Here is a 19,918-nt window from a genome sequence, read left to right as displayed (position 1 = left end):
TTTTGAAAAATTTGATCTAAGTATATTGGATATTTTATTTTATTTATTTATTTTTAAAGATTTTATTTATTTATTTGACAGAGAGAGAGAGAGAGCACAAGTAGGCAGAGCGGCAGGCAGAGGGAGAGGGAGAAGCAGGCTTTCCACTGAGCAGGGAGCCCAACGCAGGGCTCGATCCCAGGACCCTGGGATCATGACCTGAGCCGAAGGCAGATGCTGAACCGACTGAGCCACCCAGGCACTCCTGGATATTTTAAATTAACCCATTGTCTTGTATTTAAAAATACTTTAAGGGATGCCTGGGTGGTGGCTCAGTCAGTTAAGCATCGGGCTCTTGATTTTGGCTCAGGTCATGATCTCAGGGTTGTGGGATCAAGCCCCGTGTTGGGCTCCATGCTCAGTGGGGGGTCTTCTTGAGATTCTTTCTCTCTCCCTCTCCCTCTGCCCCTCCCCACCATACTCTCTCTCTAAAATAAATAAATAAATCTTTAAAAAATAAATACTTTAATAACACCATAAATTAGAATCCCCATAAAGAATATCATATGTCAACTGAATTTTATACAACATATTCAGTTGAAATTAGAAAATTCATAATCATTTTTAGCTGTAACTTTGTTATGAAAAGCTTATCCCAGGTATAGAAATGATTTTTAAAATGTTCTCATTTGGCTGCAGCATGAGCTTTTGTGGTGCAATGCCAATCACTTGAAAAATACATTAAAAATTCTATTAAAATATCACTTTATAGAGATGTAAGGCAGAACTAAAAATAAGGAAAGGAGAGCATGTTTGAATGAAGTGATGTATAGGATCCTGTCAAGGAAATCCTGTCATCAGGCAACTGGTTGTTAATCGACTGGTTATAAAATTAACTTAGAGGCAAATTACCTCAACACTCAAATTTATATATTTTCTGATTTTCTGCTTACTCAGGTTGTTTCTCCAGATCCTTTCTAACCCATTTCCAGCTATAGACTCACAAGAATCAAGACTAAGCAGCTAAGCAGCCTGGATTGAAGCATTACCAGTACTGCCAGGCAGTGATTTTGTTGCCATAGCAACTCTTTGTGTACTGGCCAAATGCCCAGGTAACATGAGGACCAACTGCTCTGACAGCTCTTTCCACACCAGAGTTGACGGCTGAACTACTGCGCACTGATAACAGCATGCGTCCATTGGTGGACACACAGACTAATTTTGACCTAAAATATAACCTTAATGCATAAAATTTACAATCAACTGAAAATTTTAACAAGAAATATAACTAGAAATCTGACAGGGCTTATCACTTTACTTATGTGAAGGGAAAGTAATTTAAATATCAAAGCACTCCATCCTTGAGAGACACTTTTCAACTGTACACCAGGAAGCCAGAAATCCCGCATTTGTACATAAAAAATAGACCAACAACCAACGGATGGGAGTTCTTACATGTGGCACGGGGACAGGCAGAGGGCTGGCATTTCAAGCACCAAGAGCCCTACATCACAGTCAGCTATCCCCACGTGTGGCAACCCAGACACGTAAAGCACGAAAACAAACACAGGTAGGAACTACGTATCCACGCTGGGCTTTTCTGCCATCGGATCCTGTCCCGTGCCCCTCTCCCAGCCCCTCCGACACATCACCTTTCTACAGCTGACCAGAAGGGCCAGGTACCTTGAAAATGATGTAACAGCAGCTGCATTTTTTGCTCATGTTCCTTTTGCTGAACAGTCAGTCTCCGGTCGCACTGCAATTTCAGATGCTCCAGTGCAGACTCCAATTCACGAACCATATTATCCCGTTCCAGAATCTTCATTTTAATTTCTTCATTCTGTAACTGTAGCTTCCGTTCGGTTTCTCGCAAATTGACCACCTAGCAAAGACATTTTTTGACCTTTTAAATGTGTCTTAAGATAGCCTAATGTAATAACCTACTTCTCTTAGGCTACAGGAATAACTTCCTTAGTCACCACGGTATAACTAAGCAAATGCTTTCTAACATACCCAACAAAATAACCTAATAGCCTTTTGAGTTTGTTGGGATTCAGAATTGGTAACAACTTCACTTTAAATTTAATGTGGCTCTAACTATCACCCCTCCATCAGCTCTTAGACATGGTCACTGCAATTTACATTTACAATCCTCTAACTCCTTTTCTCTAGTCTAAGAAGAGAATGGGAGCCTACAGACTCTTGTAACATCTAGATACCTCCCAGTTTTAACTCCAAAATGGATGTTATAAATTAGTAACAGACTTTTTAAAACTATACAGATTTCAGTCTCAGATTGTGCATTTAGTCCAATGGGTTCTTCTCTGCACTGCTATGAAGTGAATATACTTCAAGGTCTGTGTCACACAACTTGCTAATGTAATGACCTTCTCTCTAGAAAAATGCTCATTTCTACAAAGGGTACCCAGGGTCAGAAAATCCACTGACCTTGGCCTGCGTGGTTTGGGTTAAGAACCCTTTCTCTGAGAACACCAGAAAAGAATTCTATCAAAGCTTCCAACAGCACCACACCATTTTTCTGCCATCCACACATGCAGTGATAGGATGCACTCTTATTAATAATAGTAGCTTACTACCACAGTCATTACCCAAGAGGAGGGCTGTGTACAACATTTCCATGAAGTTTTTCATCTATATTTCACTTGTCTAACAGAATTGGAACTTTATTTTAAAACTCAAGTGTTTGATTTTTCATTAATTGTCTGATAGTCCCTTAAACTGAAGGTAACTTTCAGAGAAAAGAGTTATTCCTTGCTTACCACTTCATAATATATACCTTAAGAAAAAACATTATTCACGTTAATGCTAAAATTTATTATCTTTGTCACTGATGCACCAGTTCATCTTCATTTCAATTCATAGGTATGATGATAAAGTACAGGTGCCCCTACCTTATAGCAATGAAGGAAAGGGAGCCTGAACTTGGAGGGCCCTTGATTTTTCATGAATGCTGAGTAGCAACAACCAAATCTCAAAAATATCCAAGAAACAGTGATTGAGGAATATAACTTGAATCCTTGGGTTTTTTAAAACTATTTCAAAAAGCCCTTCTTTCAAAAGGTCCTTCCAACTTTAAGAACCTCCCAAAGTGAGGCGTACATACTTGGATAAGCACACAGCTTTCAGATGACCACATTCAATAGTGTAAGGAGAAATCATGCTTAAATCTGTAGTTACACTGTCAAAGTTTTAGGCTTTTCAATTTCTGAAACGTGACATGTATAAGCATCTTGGCCCCCCTGTATAAGAAAATCCTCTGTCCCTCCGAAACAAACCTTATTGAAATATCTGAAAAGAATAGCTCTAATCTCAGCAGGACTCAGGCAAATGAGTTTTTCCATGACATTTGCTTCGCTATGAGAGAGGTTTTGGAGTGAAGCTCTGAGCGAGTTCTGGCGGCTCTGGATACTTTCATTCTTGTATTCAATTGCAGCTTCCAAAGCTTCAATCCCTTCTTCAAGTTGGAAAAGAACATGTTCTTCCTAGATATAATATAATAGAAATCACTCATTTCAAATGAAATAATATTACTTAGACTTTGTCATATACTAAGATCTCACTATGCTGTCTGAGTCTAATGGATGTTATCATTCGTCTACTAAATTTTAAGAAAATAATGTTTACTGAGTGCTTGCAATACTACACAGTACAATATGTGTATACACACACATATATAAAACACACAATCACTGAATCCTCGCACTAAACCTCATGTATGAAACGTCCCAAGGTCATACAGCAAATGCTGATAACCAAGGAATACACTTGAACAAAGCCTCAGCCTCCAGGACCAGCACTATAGCTATGTATCTCCCTCCACAGCTTCTGAAGTTCACATTATGTGTTAAGAGAGATCTGGAGACTCCCTGGTGTCCCTTCAAGGATCTATTGAAAAAATATACTGCCAGGAGGGAAAGAAGAAATAGATTTAGAATAAGTTATTAAGAACTAGTCATCAGAAGAAGGTCTCTAGGGAAAAAAGAGTATGGCATAAAAAAAAGTAGGGAATATTTAAGGACATGAAACATTTCATAAAATTCCTATGAGATGTCATTAAAGAGCAAACAAAGGCATTAAAAATGTCAACGATGTAACATTTTTTCATAAGCCAGAGAAGATTTTCTTTGTAGGGAGGAAAAAAAAAAAACAAAAAGCTTGATGAATCCCTGTCAGAAAACCTAGCAGTTCTTTGAACTATCCAAACATCTTATTTGAGAGTGTCCAAATTTCTAGTAAGAAATTATTTCAGACCTGGTGAGACTTGGGTAGATATTTCTGTATACCTGTATGTGTGGTGGCGGTTACCACAACTTTAGGTTCCTTGAAGGCAGACCATCTTGTCCATACTCATGTCCTTATTGCCTAGTACAGTACATATCACATAGTTTAAACTCAGTAAGTATCTGCTGAATGGGTTAATGAAGGAAAAGGAGAAAAAAATATTTTCATATGTCTGATTAGATGACCCAAATACTTCTCTCCACTCCTTCCCCCAGCATTTCAAAGGAAAATTATGTTAATATTTCTGATCTACCTAAAGAATAGTTAAAGTGACTTCCAGAACTCCTGTTTTGGAAATCAGGGAAAAGGTATGTAATAACCTAGTCCAGTGGGAGGTTGAATAATACTTATTTTTTAAAGCTACTTTATATAAAAATCTCCTGAAAGAGCCATTTTGAAAAAAAAAAAATTAACAGCCATTTTGTTAGTGCAATCACTAACCATCAAAAATTTGATGATTTGATCATCCAGAAGAAAATAATCACCTTTTTAAGAAAAACAAACTTAAGTCCTGAAAGGTACATCAGTGAATGGGTAACAGGGACCAGAAAATAAAAGTGGATTATCCAAAGAACTTATTTGACTTCTGAATAATGCATACTGATATTTTACCAAAAACAAATGTGGAGAGTTTGCCTTTATATATTTGGCAAAATATATAGTTTCTACAGTTTTGGACCTAAGTTAGGGAAGTACTGCGATAGTATAAGGCAGTATGACTCCAGAACCCTAAGGATAGCCCACTCCAGTGAGGCTGCGGCGTGGAAATAATCCTGATGCCCTCTAATCAAGCAACAGCTGTGAGAAGATGAATGGCAATGAGAAACTGGTCCAGGATGAAAAATTTGCCACACGGCAAACAACAGATTATCGAGTTGACTATGCTTAATCAGAGAGCACTGCTTTTCACACATGCACCAGGGGTCTTGTTAAAATGCAGATTTCTCGGGCGCCTGAGTGGCTCAGTCATTAAGTGCCTGCCTTCGGTTCAGTCATGATTCCAGGGTCCTCGGATGGAGTCCCACATCAGGCTCCTTGCTCGGCAGGAAGCCTGCTTTTCCCTCTCCCTCTCCCGCTGCTTGTGTTCCTGCTCTCGCTGTGTCTGTCTCTGTCAAATAAATAAATAAAATCTTTAAAAAAAAAAAAAAAGAAGAAGAAAAAAGAAAAACTGAGGTGCTGCACTATCCAATTAAAAAAAAAAAAGGCAGATTTCTCATTCAGCAGGTCTGGGTGGGGGGCCTGAGGCTCTGCATTTTTAACAGGCTCCCAGGTGATAGTTCTGTTGATCCAACGACCTCACACCGTGAGGAACAAGGACCTAAAGCAGTGGTCTCCAAACAGTTTAGGTCATACATCCCTATCAGTAAAACAAACAAGCAAACAAAGCAAAAACTTTTAAGTAAGCACTGCATATATGCATATTTCTCCATAAATTATATGCATGTTCTAATGATAAAATATGAAATTGAAAGTGTAAAAGATGAAATAATCATAGATATAATAGTCTCATATTTTCTTCCTATATCCCACTTACTGAGCAACTGCTCTGCATTATTAGAAAAATGGAGTCAGGAGTATTTTTTTTTAATTTGTTTACGGAGTTTTCCAAAAAAAAAAAAAGGAAGTATTTGTCTATATTAAATTGTTGGGTAATCCTGTACTAGTATAGTGATCTAAAATCAGTCACTTCTGATTAAGTAGTATGATTATGAAACTGATTTTAATTTATTGTAGAAAGAGAAAGTAATCCTAAACTAGTTTAAAGAGATCAAAGCAGCAGACTGTTCCACCTAGATGTTACTGATGTCTTGTGTCACAACAGAATCTCATGTTGCTGATCATCTGCTATTGGCAGATCTATCTGGTAAGAGTAATCTTGGCTTTAAGAGAGTGGTCAGAGCAGAGCCCACTGCAGAGTGAACTAAGAAGAACCAACCTTGTGGAAGAAGGCTGCAAGAAGCTCACATGGCTAATGGAACCCCACCAGTGGTAGGAGGCTCCCTCATTCCCTCAAACCAATCCAGACTGGCTGCTAAACAGGTATTACGCATGGTTTTCACCACAAACTCTACATCATGATTTGTAGTTATAGAATTCCACATGAAACGGAAAAGTCAATGTTTCTTGCTGATAACGGGCCCTCTACCCTTCTGCAAACATCATTTGCTCATTCACTTCTTCATGCCTTATATAATGGTGTTCTAGCTACAAAGGCCTTCTTTCTTATATCCACCAATATCATGGTTTTCATAATTCAGCTTGAGATTCCAATCCACCAAAGCTGCCTTGATGAATCTTCCCCCTCAAATGACCACTGCATTGCTTTTTATAAATAATGTAACAAGTATAGTTTTAGTATATTATTATAACTTGTTTTTTTTAAATGTTCTTCAGGGTTTAGAGTTTTCTTGTATCTGTCTCTTTTCCCCTGGTAGAGTATGAATTTCTCAAAAGAAGCATAATGCTTTTTACTTTTTTTGTTTCTTCCATAGGGCTTAGTAACAGTCCTGGGCAGGCAAGAATTCCTTAAATACTCCTATTTTGCGTTATTTCAGGCTCTCATACCCTCAAATCTACAAGGCCAGGCTCCAATTTAACACCCTTGGGAGGACAGTCTGATTCTGTGATCCTCGGCACAGCACTCAGGCTATAAAATGGGGCAGTGAGACTTATAATGCCACACAGCCCCCAATCCAGTCAGTCTTCAATTCCTTTCATCCACGCAGTGAACAACGATCTAATTTTATGAAATCCTTGCTCCTGTTCTTTCTTAACCAGCCCCCTTAACTTTCTCTCCCACTTGCTCCATTCTAAAATGATACAAGATTCAGCAAGGTGCATGATTCCCAACTACTCACTTTCTCTTAGCAGTTTTCTCTTGCTTTGGTCATGACAGGACTTCAACAATAAATACTGGCAGAGAAAATTCAGGCTCAAAAATTCATACTTGTCTGATAAAGTAAGGGATGGGGTTGCCAACTGATGTAAAATTTTGAAAAAAGACAAAAGTCTGGGGGAATTTGACAATGATAAGTGTAGTATCTTTTACATAGTTTTAAAAAAGAAAGCTAAGAGGAGTCATATGCTCCTCATAAATGAAGACTCAAACTCAGAAGTATCTTTTTTATTTTTATATTGTTTTTATATTTTCTTTTTTTAAATTTAAATTCAATTAGCCAACTTATAGTACATCATTAGTTTCAGATGTAGTGTTCAATAATTTATCAGTAACTGATAAATTATCAAAGGTATTTTTATTGGGATTTGAATTCCATGCATCTACTTGGCTGGAACATGCTCTCAAAGGCTGGGATTTTCTGAAAGAATTAACCCTTAACGCCCTAGCCATCCATAGTATGTCACAGATTACCTAGAACTGTTCGAGAAAGAAGCAGAGGGAAGGTAGGTGCTCTCTTTGAAAGAACTGAGGAAGAGTCCCTTCAAATCATCTTCTGTATTCTGTGATGTCAGGTGAGAAACCTCAGCTGAGAAAGGCCCTATTCAAGGGAAGTGTTAGTTTCCCAATCCCTGGCAATGCCAGCAAGGGGCCATGTTCATGGACCCGTGTATGAGGATATCACAGGTCATAGTCAAGCACGGCTTATGGCACCTAATAGGAGCCAGGTAAACTCGATACATCTGACAAAGTCTCAAGGAAACAAAGCTGACCAGATTTCTCATTTTTATGTGTAAGTTAACAAAGACAGAGGCAATCATTGCAGTGACCCATCATAGAGCACTTCCAGTTCTACAGAGTACCGACTTACTTCAGGTGATAACACACTACCATTTTGAAGTCTCTCATCCACACTGTTCCTTCGTCTCTGTAGCTGATCCTTTTCTTTCTGGAGGGCTTGAACTCGCTCTGAAATCTTTACTTGCTCCTCAGCTGTGCTGCGTTGAAGCTCTACATTCTTTTCAGACAACTCTCGGTCCAACAAGTTCAGGCGAGTTGATATTTTCAAACTATCTTTGTTTAAGACCTAAAAGACACAATCAGCCCAACACCCCAAAAACAGTTACTCGAAATCCAGACAGCATATAAATTAGAAAAATAGAGAAAATTACTAACTGAATATATTTTTAGCTTCCACATTGTTGTTTTCTCGTGGGGTTTTTTGGGGGGTGGGTTTCATTTCCTAAAATCTTAAGTTGAATGTCTTTTTTTAAAAAATGGAGATTCAAGGGGCACCTGGATGGCATAGTGGTTAAGTGTCTGACGCTTGATTTTGGCTCACGTCATGATCTCAGGGTGGTGAGATCAAGCCCTGTGTCAGGTTCTGCGCTGGGCATGAAGCCTGCTTAAGATTCTCTCTCTCCCTCTCCTCTCCCTCCCCCACCCCACTCATACTCTCTCACAAAAAAAAAAAAAAAAAAAGAGAGATTTGAATGTTGAATTTATTGCCAGGTATTGCTTGGCCACACCAGACCACAGAATATTGGTTTTGAAAGGTGGTATTTTTCTTTTTTATTATTTCCTAAATTAAACTTTCCTTCCTTGGCCTGTTACATGGTTATATGGCTTGTAACTAAGTATATTATAATTTCCCTAAAGATTGAGATTTGGTTTGGTGCTGTTTAAACACATAATTTGTTTCTACTCTTATTTCATTCTGGTCAGAAAATATGGCCAGTTAAAGTAATGGAGATCCTCATTATGGTCTAACCTAAGAGAATTTTTAAAATAGTTTTGCGGGTACCTGTGTGGCTCAGTTGGTTAAGCGACTGCCTTCTGCTCAGGTCATGATCCTGGAGTCCCGGGATTGAGTCCCACATCAGGCTCCCTGCTCAGCAGGGAGTCTGCTTCTCCCTCTGACCCTCCCCCCTCTCGTGCTCTCTATCTCTCATTCTCTCTCTCTCAAATAAATAAATCTTTAAAAAAATTTTTTTAAATAAATAAATAAAATAGTTTTGCATCTAAGTTAATTATATGTGTGTATATATATATTTTTTAAAGCAGCCCCCTACCTCACCCTTTGACCTGAGTCCCACTCCCCAGAAACAATCATCTTCAACCTTTCTAGCCGTTTCTCCTGGTGTTAATGTCCATGCTTCTAAGTAACATGACCAATTTCAGATATTACCTACGGACTGACTATTATGGAAGACAAAGACTTGGCACCATTATGCCTCCTCTACTTCCCTTCTTCTAGTCTCCCAATATAAGCTATGTTGCAATTTTATGTTAAATCAATACTCTGTTGGGGCGCCTGGGTAGCTCAGGCATTAAGCATCTGCCTTTGGCTCAGGTCATGATCTCAGGGTCCTGGGATGGAGCCCCGCATCGGCTCTCTGCTCAGCAAGGAGCCTGCTTCTCTCTCTCTCACTCTGCCCCTCCCCTGGCTTGTGCTCTATCTCGCTCACTCACTCTCTCAAATAAATGAATAAAATCTTTAAAAATCAATCAATCAATTATCCTCAGTTTGCATGGCTTTGTGAATATTATTCACAGCTGAACTATCTAGTATAAAATGACCCTTTTCCATAGGATATAACTTTTGGTACCATCTACTAATTCTTCCCCCACAGAACTATACAATTCCTCTCAATACTGTTTTTTTCACTTGACCAAACTTAAATCAGGGAGTCTTTTTTTTTTATTATTATGTTATGTTAATCACCATACATTACATCATTAGTTTTTGATGTAGTGTTCCATGATTCATTGTTTGCGTATAACACCCAGTGCTCCATGCAGTATGTGCCCTCTTTTATACCCATCACCAGGCTAACACATCCCCCCACTCCCCTCCCCTCTAGAACTCTCTGTTTCTCAGAGTTCAGGGAGTCTTTTTGTTTCATTCTTTTCTGGAAACATTTTGCCTGAAGTCTCCATCCTCCTCTCCAAACTAGTTGTTCTGGGACCTCCTTTTGGTGTTATCCTGGGAATTTCCATGTTGGATCACACTTTCAGGACCCTGAGTCTTCTTTCTTCATAGCTGATGACCTCATGTTTGTGGAGCACATCCTCTAGTAGTTTTCTGAGACACACTAGGTCGGAAGCCATTTTTTCACCTGAAAATGTCCTTATTCTGCCTTCCTATTATTCAGAGTTAGGCTCAAGAGAGAAGTCTTGATTGGAAATCACTTTCCTTCTGAGTTGGAAGACTGCTGCAGGTCTCTTAGTTTCTACTGAAGAAGGTAGAGAAGTCCAGTGCCATTCTGATTGTTGAGATTTGTAAGCAACTCATCTCTTCTGTCCGGTAGCTTTCGGGATCTTTCTTTCCCGTAATGTACTCAAAACTTCACAATGATAAGCCTTTGGCATTCATTTTGCTGGGCCCTTGATGACCTATTTCAATCTAGAGTCTCATGTCCTCAGTGCTGGGAAAATTTTGTATATTGTCTTCGATAATCCCCTCTCCCGTTTTCTCTGTTATATCTTTCTGAAATTCCTATTTCTTGGATGTTGGACTTCCTGGATTCTAATCTGCCAACTAAAATTTTTTTTTCCTATTTTCTATTTATCCTTTTATTTACTTTCTGGGATATTTCCTCAATGTTCTCCTCCAACCCTTAAAATTTCCAGCAGTTCCCATTTTATGGATAGAGCATCATCTTTCACCACCTTGAGGATATTAAGGTTTTGTTGGAAGTTTTTTCAGCTCTTTTCCCTATCTCTAATGTCTCTGGGCTTCTTTTCTTCTCAGTCTCTTTCATGTTAGTAGCATTCCTGAAACGGTCATCCCAGGTATGAAAATGCTGATATGCTGTGTGGTGGGTATGCTTTGTTACCATAGAATATATCTGGGGTCTGGCCACTTAGTTGGGGTACCCAAGGGTGTTTTTAGGCCTTTTTTCAAGGACTGTTTCAGAAAATCTGCCAATGTCCTGCTGGGAGGTGTAAATCTGGCTGCCAGCATTCTGGGATCCAAGTAGGGGTTAGGAAATGGCTATCGCAGGATTCGTATGTAGACTGGACTTTCATTCATTCCCTGTTGTGAGTATTCTGACTTACCCCAACCGTCTGTTGTACCTGGTTCAACCTTCAGAAAATAAATTGTCTAGTCTCAGAGTGAGAAAAGGATGGTTTCCTGATAATTCCCTGTTTTCATTCTTATGTCTCACTCCTGCTTTCTGAAAATCTTGGTCCGTTCATTTCTGAGGCTTTTTTAAAAAAAATTTTACTTATTTATTTATTTAGACAGAGAGAATGCATGCATGAGCAGGGGGGAGGGGCAGAAGAAGAGGGAGAGAGAATCCTAGGCAGACTGCGCTGAGCGTGGGGCCCCACACCTGAGCAGAAACCAAGAGTCAGACGCTTAACAAACTGAGCCACCAGGTGCCTCGCTGAGTCTTTTTTTATTTTATCTATGTGAATTCTATCTCATAAAGCTGTTATTACCTTAAAAAAAAAAAAAAGGCTAATGCTATAGCCATGGCTCTCATTCATGTCCCTCTCAAGGCGCTTGGATTTCAGCCTCTTCTGCTACGTCAGTAACTACTTATCTATTGCTTTCCATTTTACATTTCTTGGTAATGTTTTGTCTTCTGTTGTCTTATCTTTTTTCCCCCCTTTATGGATATATAGCTTTTTTTGAGTAATAGTTTTATTGAAAGATAATTCACATACCATACAGTTCACCTATTTATTTTATTGATTGATCAAGGTTTTATTTTTTAAGTAATCTCTAAACCCAGTGTGGGGCTCAAACTCACAACCCCAAGATCAAGAGTCATATACTCCACCAACCGAGCCAGCCAGGAGCCCCTAAGTCACCTATTTAAAGTGTATAATTCAATGGTTTTTAGTATATTCACAGAGTTGTGCAACCATCACCACAATCAATTTTAGAACGTTTTCATCGCGCCCAAGAATGAAACCCCATGCCCATTCACAGTCATTCCTTTCTTCCCCAATTCCCAGCCCAGCCTTAAGTAACCACTATTCTACTTTCTGTCTCTGTGGAATTGCCTCATCTGCACATTGATATAAATGGAGCCATACAATACATGTTCTTTTGTGGCTGGCTTCTTTCCCTTAACACAATGTTTTGGGGTTTATCCATGGGGTAGCATGGATCAGAACTTCATTCCTTTCTATTGCTGAGTAATATTCCACAGTATGGATATACCACTTTCTGTTTATCCGTTTATCAGCTGATGGACATTTGAGTCTCTTGGATGTGTACTAGGAGTGGCACTGCTGGGTGATGCAGTAACTCTATGTTTAGCCTTTTGAGGAACTGCAAGATAGTTATCCAAGGCAACTGCACCACTTTACAATCCCACAAGTAGTGTATGAAAATTCCAATTCCTTCATATCATCACCAACACTTCTTACCTATTTTTCTGACCACAGCCATCTTAGTAAGTGTAAAGTAGGAGCTCGTCTATGTTTTGATTTGCATTTCCCTGCTGGCTAGTGATGTTGAGCATCATTTCATGTTTATTGGCCATTTGTATATCTTCTTTGAGAAATGTCTATTAGATTCTTTGTCCATTTTTTAATTGAGTTGTCTTTTTATTATTAAGACTTCTTTATATATTCTAGATACTAGTCCTTTATCAGGTATAGGATTTGCAAATATTTCCCCCCATTCTGTGGGTTCAACACCCACTTTTTTGATGGGCCTTTGCATAACAAATGTTTTTAATTATGATTAAGACCAATTTATTTAATATTTTTTTGTTGCTTGTTCTTCAGGTGTAATATCAAAGAAACCACTGCTTAACCCAAGGTCACAAAGATTTACACCTTTGTTTTCTTTAAGAGTTTTATAGTTTTATTTCTACATTTAGGTCTTTGACTTATTTTGATTTGAAATCGTATATGGGATGAAAATAGTATTTTTTAATATCATGTTCCTTGTCCGAAATGCATAGGATCGAACCTTGTATATCTCTTAAACACTGAAAAAAGATGTAATCTATTTATATTTTGTTCAGAAAAGAACCCAGCAATATAACAGTCTCAAGTTTCTCTTCTGTTTCATTAAAACGATCTTCAAAGAATCCATTTTGCTTTGCTCTACTGGGGGTTTTATTTGTACCCTCTCCTTATCTCAGTATGTTCTTACTCCTAAATTTTACATTGTGTTAAAAGTGGAAAACTTCCTTCTTTTTTTTTTTCCTGGATCATGAAGTAAACTTATTTCAGGAAAAAGATTTTCCTCCTTATTCCTTTTTATTTTTTTTCTTTTGTGATACAGAACATATAATAAAGGTCCCAGTTTATTTTCTTGTATTTACTCACTTGATACTTTAATTTGTTCATCTCCTTTGCTGTTATTGATGTGTTCTGAAGGATAGCTTTTATAACTTGACCCTGACAGCCAGCATGAGCAAGCTACCTGGATACAGCACCAGCAACTAGGCTGACTGGAGGGGCTGCACCTACCCCTGTGTCCCACAGCCTGGTGCTAATAGCTATTCAACACGACTGGGGAATGGAGGACAGGGCAGAGGTAAGTACAGGTCTCCATGCTTGTCTACCTGCTATACCTAGGAGGAGAGGTTAAGAACACGCCACCATCATCTCAGACCCTACTGGTCTAGACGCTGGCTGAAAGGCAGGTCTAATAAAGAGGCAGGTCACTGATCCTCTCTGTTCCATTACTCAGTGTGTCCTTGGCTTGCTGGATAAAAAGTCCTCTTCAAGTTTGGGGCAAGCCAGCTTCATTTTCAGATGCTGTTGGTGCTATTGTTGAAAATATCTATAGCTACATCCAAAAAAGCTATCTCCTGGTTCTTCTACTCCCACGACAATCATTCCTTTTTCAGAACTAGAAATTGAGGCAAACTCCTTCATAAAATCACTTTTTTTTTTGGCTCACAAAACCCGAGTTCTCCAGCAAAAGTTCTTGTAAAGGTCCCCATGTCATTATAATTTGAAAAATGAACAAATCTTCATTACATAAAATCTTTCTTCTAAAGATACCCTGCAAACCCCTAACTTTGGGTAGTAGTAGATCATTTTTAAGTCTATTTTTCCAAATTACCAGTGTTCTCTATACAGCATCAAACAGTACAATCTATGTCTTAAATATGCACCTATGTTATAATAGAGGTTGCCAGGGGAAATGAAGAGTTACGGCTTCATGGTTACAGACTTTCTGTTTGGGGTAATAAAATGGTTTGGAAATAGGATGATGGTTGTGTAATACTGTGCATGTGATTAAGGCCACTGAATCATACACTTGAAAATGGTCAAAATGGCAAATTTTATGTTACATATATTTTACCATAATTTTGTAAATGCCAAAAGAAGTTAATAATAAATCATACTTGGCAGAACATTGAACATTTGATGTCAAAATTGCGACAGATTTTAGTGGTGGTCATTAAATAAGCACTAACATGCAAAATAAACTGAAAACGAGGAGAGTTTTTCTTTGGGTTTCGAAGTTCACAGCGGTCTGATTTACTTCTTAGGGAAAAAAAAATCCTCATTCATTGGCTTACAACCACAATCAAAGAGCATAACAAAGAGAATACCTGACTTGATCTCAACTTCTTATTTTCCAGGTGGCTCTTCTCCTGTAACAGGGCCTCCTTCTTACAAACTATGGCCTCTCGCTTCTTTAAGTCTTCTTCCAGCTCCTCCAATTCTTGGCGTTGGTTCAGGACTTTCTCGACTTCTTCATCTAACCATTTCTTTTGCTCATCCAATTTCTACATTAAAATTCCAAAGAAATGTTACATCATTTGTTTTTCTTCTGCCATAAGACATATATGGTAATAACAGAACTTCTGATTGACTAACACACCCTAAATGAACATTTTTAAACTATCTGGGACACCTTAAGTGAACTTTTTTTTTTAAGATTTTATTTATTTGGCGGAGAGAGAGAGAGAGCACAAGCAGGGGGAGCGGCAGGCAGAGGGAGAAGCAGACTCCCTGCAGAGCGGGGAGCCCAATATGGGACTCAATCCCAGGACCCTGGGATCATGACCTGCACTGAAGGCAGACACTTAACCAACTGAGCCACCCAGGCGCCCTTAAGTGAACTTTTAAAAACTCTCAGTGAAAATAATAAAACAGTGTTCCTGTCTAAACCCACCAAGAAGTGGTTCCAGTTAACATCTTGCTGTGTTTTATAAGGAATTAAGATGTCTTCCCCAAATATGTTGGAGTCTGGGATTTTCAAGGCTGACAAAGAAAGAGCTGACAATTTTCCACATGTATATTAAAGTTAGTTCTGAGAACATGCTGGGATCTTCTCTGACATAGAGGAGCGTACCTTCATCACAGCACTTAGACTGCTGGCCGCCCTACAGTCTCCCTCCACTTCTTGAGCCCTTGATGGACTGCAGAGACTGTCTCTTCTCCCTCTCTATCCCCAGTGCCTGGTATACTTCCTAGCCTGTGACTGGCCTTCAATAAAATGTCAGATGGCTAACTGAATGAACGCCTGATTCTATCAATTAATCAAAAAGGTGAATAAATGAATCCATACAGTGGATGACACATATGATGGAGCATGGGAATGCACTCTGCACTGTAGCCTGTCAACATCAAGTAATTATAAAATAAACAGAGCTGGAAAGATTTCCAAAAGAAGCATCTTAGTATTCTCTTGAATTGAGGACACCCAGAAACAAAGAAAACAAAAATATGAATGGAATATGACCGTCCAAGATGAGCTCTACCAAGAGCCCATCTGTGCTGTGGACATAGTAACGAAGCAACGCCAGCTAACCAACAAGTAATAGGAAAACAAATCGATACAGTACTATTTCCCAGTTCTTCTCCAGGTTGATAAAAATGGTGCCTAGAAATCTGTATTAAAACAGTGAGATACAGTCAGTTGAGCGTCTGCTTTCGGCTCATGTCATGATCCCAGAGTCCAGAGATCAAGCCCCACATCGGGCTCCCTGCTCAGCAGGGAGTCTGCTTCTGCCTCTCCCTCTGCTCCTCTCCCCCACCCAGCTCGCTCTCTCCCTCACTCTTGCTCACTCTTCCTCTCAATAAATACATAAAATCTTAAAAAAAATAGTTAAAAAAAATAATGAAACAGTGAATATGCATGAGAAAAAGAGAGCAAAATGGCCAAACCAAAGAAGATTCAGAGCTATGCAGTCCTCCATCCAGACCTACATAGCATGGCCCTATAAGCACTATCACATCCAAATAATACTGAAGCCTAAAATAGTAGCTCTACAATCAAAGGAACAGGAAGGATATCCCAGAACTACAGAAATACTTTAGTTTTGTTATATCCAACTCTGCCTTAGAAACTGCATAGATGAGACCCTATGAAGTCTACCAATTAGCTGAAACACTCTACAAACACTCCTTGACTGTGAGTGGGGTTTGAAAGACGAGTAACATCTTTTGTAAGGTCTGTTCCAATAGGAGGGAAACCCGAAAAACTATGATCGTTGATAATAAATGCTATATACACCTAACTCCTAGGTACTGTGTCAGCAAAAATGGAGGGAGAGATTGGCTCTGTCTGGGAAATGGAAGGAATGTCAGTGCTGGCCTCACAGAGTAAGTAATATCTTAGTAGTGCTTTGAAGAATGCTACAGTAGGAGTACACATAATACAATTTTTTTAGGGAAACTAATAAATGAGTAGATTTTTCTGCATTTGACATAATAAAGGTTATGATTTGTATAATTCACTGTATCTTAGGAAGTTTTCTGAAAATTTCTTGATTTGTTTTTTCTCTTTTAATAGCAAAGGTTCCTATCACACAGTTCCAATTTTAAATGCTTTCTTATAAAGGAGCTTCATTACAAATCAATGTCCTATTCTAAGCTCTTCGGATACTCATATGGATTACCTTCTAATTTTGTTCTTATTTAAAGTCAAATTCTGGAAAGCGGGTTTTTGTTTTGCAGTATTGAAAAACATGGAAGTTCTGTTTTTGTTTTATTAATATGTTTAACTCAACATAGTGCAAGCTGTGGGAATCTTTTTGTTATCATATTCATTTAAAATTTAGATCCTTAACATTTTGAAAAACAGGTCTCACTATTCTTTGCATTCCTACCTTTCTTACTCCCCAGTATACCCTTTCTGCCCAGAAATATTATTACCAAGCAGCACAGAATGTCAGAGTGACAGCACTTTAACCAATGTCTAAAACACACTAGTAAAATAAATAACTGGAGGGGCACCTGAGTGGCTCAGTCGGTTGAGCGTCTCGTCTGCCTTCGGCTCAGATCATGATCCTAGGGTCCTGGGATCATGCCCCGCATCGGACTCCTACATCAGTGGGGAGCCTGCTTCTCCCTCTCCCTGTGTTCTCCTTCCTCTGGTGCTCACTCTCCCTCTCTCTCAGATAAATAAATAACTGGGAAGACATTCATGTACTAAATTTTACTATTAAGATACATAAAATTTAAGAAAGAGCAAATAAATTTTTCAGAATGAAGGTCATGTATTAGCTTTTGAGTGTAATTACAGTTTTCAGTGCTTGTTTTTCTTTCAGTAAGATTTTTAGAATTGCCATTTTGAATTTACATAAAACTAAGAGGTTGTTTCTTTGAACTTTGAGATTAGTTTACGGTTCTCTTTCTTTCTTTCTTTTTAGAGAAAGAGAGAGAGAGAGCAGGGGAGGGACGGGGGCAGGGGGGTGGAGAGAGAACGAATCCCAAGCAGGCTCCATGCTCAGCACACAGCCCGACATGGGGCTCAGTCTCACAACCCTGAGATCATGACCTGAGCCGAAATGAAGAGTCAGATGTTTAACTGACTGAGCCACCCAGGTGCCCCTGGATTTCATTTTTTTAAATATGGCACTAATACAATAACTTTTCAATTCATCTTATATGGTGCATGTACAATTTGGTTATGTAGGAATGGGGGGGGGGGCTCTGATTCTTAGACATATATTGTTTCCATGGGAATAAGCCAGCTTTATTCCCATATCAAGACTGGTTTAGTCCCATGGAAACAATCTAGTGAAAACGGATTTCATGTTTACATTCTACAACATTCAAATAAATCTATTTCTACTGAAATAAGAACACAGCACATTTCTGGAGGAGAGAGTAATTTTTTAATGAGAGAAACGTTTCAGGAGAAATACTAGAAAATTTGTACTCAAGTGGCAAAGTCTAGTGTTTGCAGATTTTATTCAGAGTCCACCACTTTTTACCTCTATTTAGACCATCATCAGAGCAAAGAGAAAGCAGGAAACACTGAATAGAATAGACAAACCTGGAGTTGGTCTGTTGTTCCAAATGAACCTTTTCTCTTTTTCATCTTAAATGCATCGAGGTCCTCAGCTCTCAGTTTCAGAGCTTCTTCCTGTTCTGTTTTTAACTTTAGTTCCTGCAGAGACCAGAAATTGAAAACACCTTATTGCTTTTCTACCTGGCCATCATTAAATATTTATTTAATATTTTCTTAAATATTTTTGCAACAAGAAAGAAAATAAGTAGATGAAGGCTGGGGCTATTTGAGAAAAAAATGTCAGCCCCTCACTGAAGCAAAAATCAGGGTTTATTAACAAAACTAGGGTTGTTGTTGTTTTTTTCCGATGGCTTGCCAGTGTTACAAATCAGCGTAACAGGGATAAGAGTCTGAAAATTACAAATGTGCTTTTCTAGTCTTCCTTCCTGAGCTCATGACCTTTAGTCGGGCTACCCAAGGCACCCATCTGCCATGGGGATATTAGAATTTATGACAGTAGAAATATGAAAAGTATTATTCTGTTTCTGGCATTCAGAAATAGGATTTAGCAGCATGAGAACAGCCTTTCAAGATAGATCATGGTCCTATGAAGAGTATCTTCTAAATTCCTTCCATTTCCATCCACATCTTAAGAGGCCCCAGGTGCTCTCCTAGGGGTTCAGAGAAGATGCTGCTGTCTACCACCAATGCTTAGCAGGACTAAGGAAGGAGGCCATGAACCAAAGTGGGCTGGTCCACATTATTGTCTCTTACTGGCCCGTGATGGGTAAGTATAGAAATTGAAAGTGTTTAGAAACCTTTAAAACAATTGGACAGAATAATTTTATGTCTGTTGAATATTAATAGTTATAATAATGAAAAGATGGACTTTTTTTAAAAGATTTTATTTATTTATTTGACAGAGAGAGACACAGCGAGAGAGGGAACACAAGCAGGGGGGAGTGGGAGAGGGAGAAGCAGGCTTCCCGCTGAGCAGGGAGCCCGATACAGGGCTCGATCCCAGGACCCCGGGACCATGACCTGAGCCGAAGGCAGACGCTTAACGACTGAGCCACCCAGGCGCCCCTGGACTTTTATTATATATTTTAATTTTTTATTTCATTTTACAACTAGTTCATGTTTTACAAAAGTATTGGGCTGTGACAAACTAATAACAAGATTGAAAACTGCACCTTTTCCACAGGTAATTTCAGAAGTACCAATATAGAGAAAGCAGAAGGAAACTCTACCTAATTTTCCAGCCGTGGGAAGGGCAGAAAGGAGAAAAGAGATGGTAAGAAAGATGTGTGTCCCAATTTTCCTGAGATCTGGCCTTGTGAGTTTTGGCCCCGAAATGGGGTGATAAGGTATCACTGAGGACAGAGGGACAGAAGGCAGACTGCAGTGCAGAGGTCCCACACCCATATGGAACTGCCTGGCCTTGCTGACAGAGCAGGGAAGTACAACTAGGAAAGACAGACTAATTACAGACTCCTTGGCCTCAAGTGACATGGATCCTGACAGCCAATGGGAGTCCGTTATCATGGGGCACTGACCCCAAAACTGAA

General features: G+C 39.0%; 1 protein-coding gene across 3 annotated transcripts in view; it reads right to left on the bottom strand.

Moving 5' to 3' along the window:
• KIF27 (kinesin family member 27) overlaps positions 1-19,918 on the bottom strand; it is a 97,671-nt gene that overhangs the window by 8,835 nt on the left and 68,918 nt on the right. For all 3 annotated transcript variants that reach the window (XM_027616645.2, XM_027616647.2, XM_027616646.2), the window contains 5 exons: positions 18,396-18,509; positions 14,719-14,895; positions 8,049-8,264; positions 3,276-3,482; positions 1,663-1,861 (listed from right to left, as the gene is read on the bottom strand). In XM_027616645.2, the coding sequence (XP_027472446.1) occupies positions 1,663-1,861; positions 3,276-3,482; positions 8,049-8,264; positions 14,719-14,895; positions 18,396-18,509 (913 nt within the window). The remainder of the gene's footprint in view (positions 1-1,662; positions 1,862-3,275; positions 3,483-8,048; positions 8,265-14,718; positions 14,896-18,395; positions 18,510-19,918) is intronic.

The sequence above is a fragment of the Zalophus californianus genome, chromosome 13 (assembly GCF_009762305.2).
Source record: "Zalophus californianus isolate mZalCal1 chromosome 13, mZalCal1.pri.v2, whole genome shotgun sequence".
NCBI lineage: Eukaryota > Metazoa > Chordata > Mammalia > Carnivora > Otariidae > Zalophus > Zalophus californianus.
The sequence above is the reverse complement of the archived record's forward strand: the minus strand, read 5'-3'. Positions and strand labels throughout refer to the sequence as shown.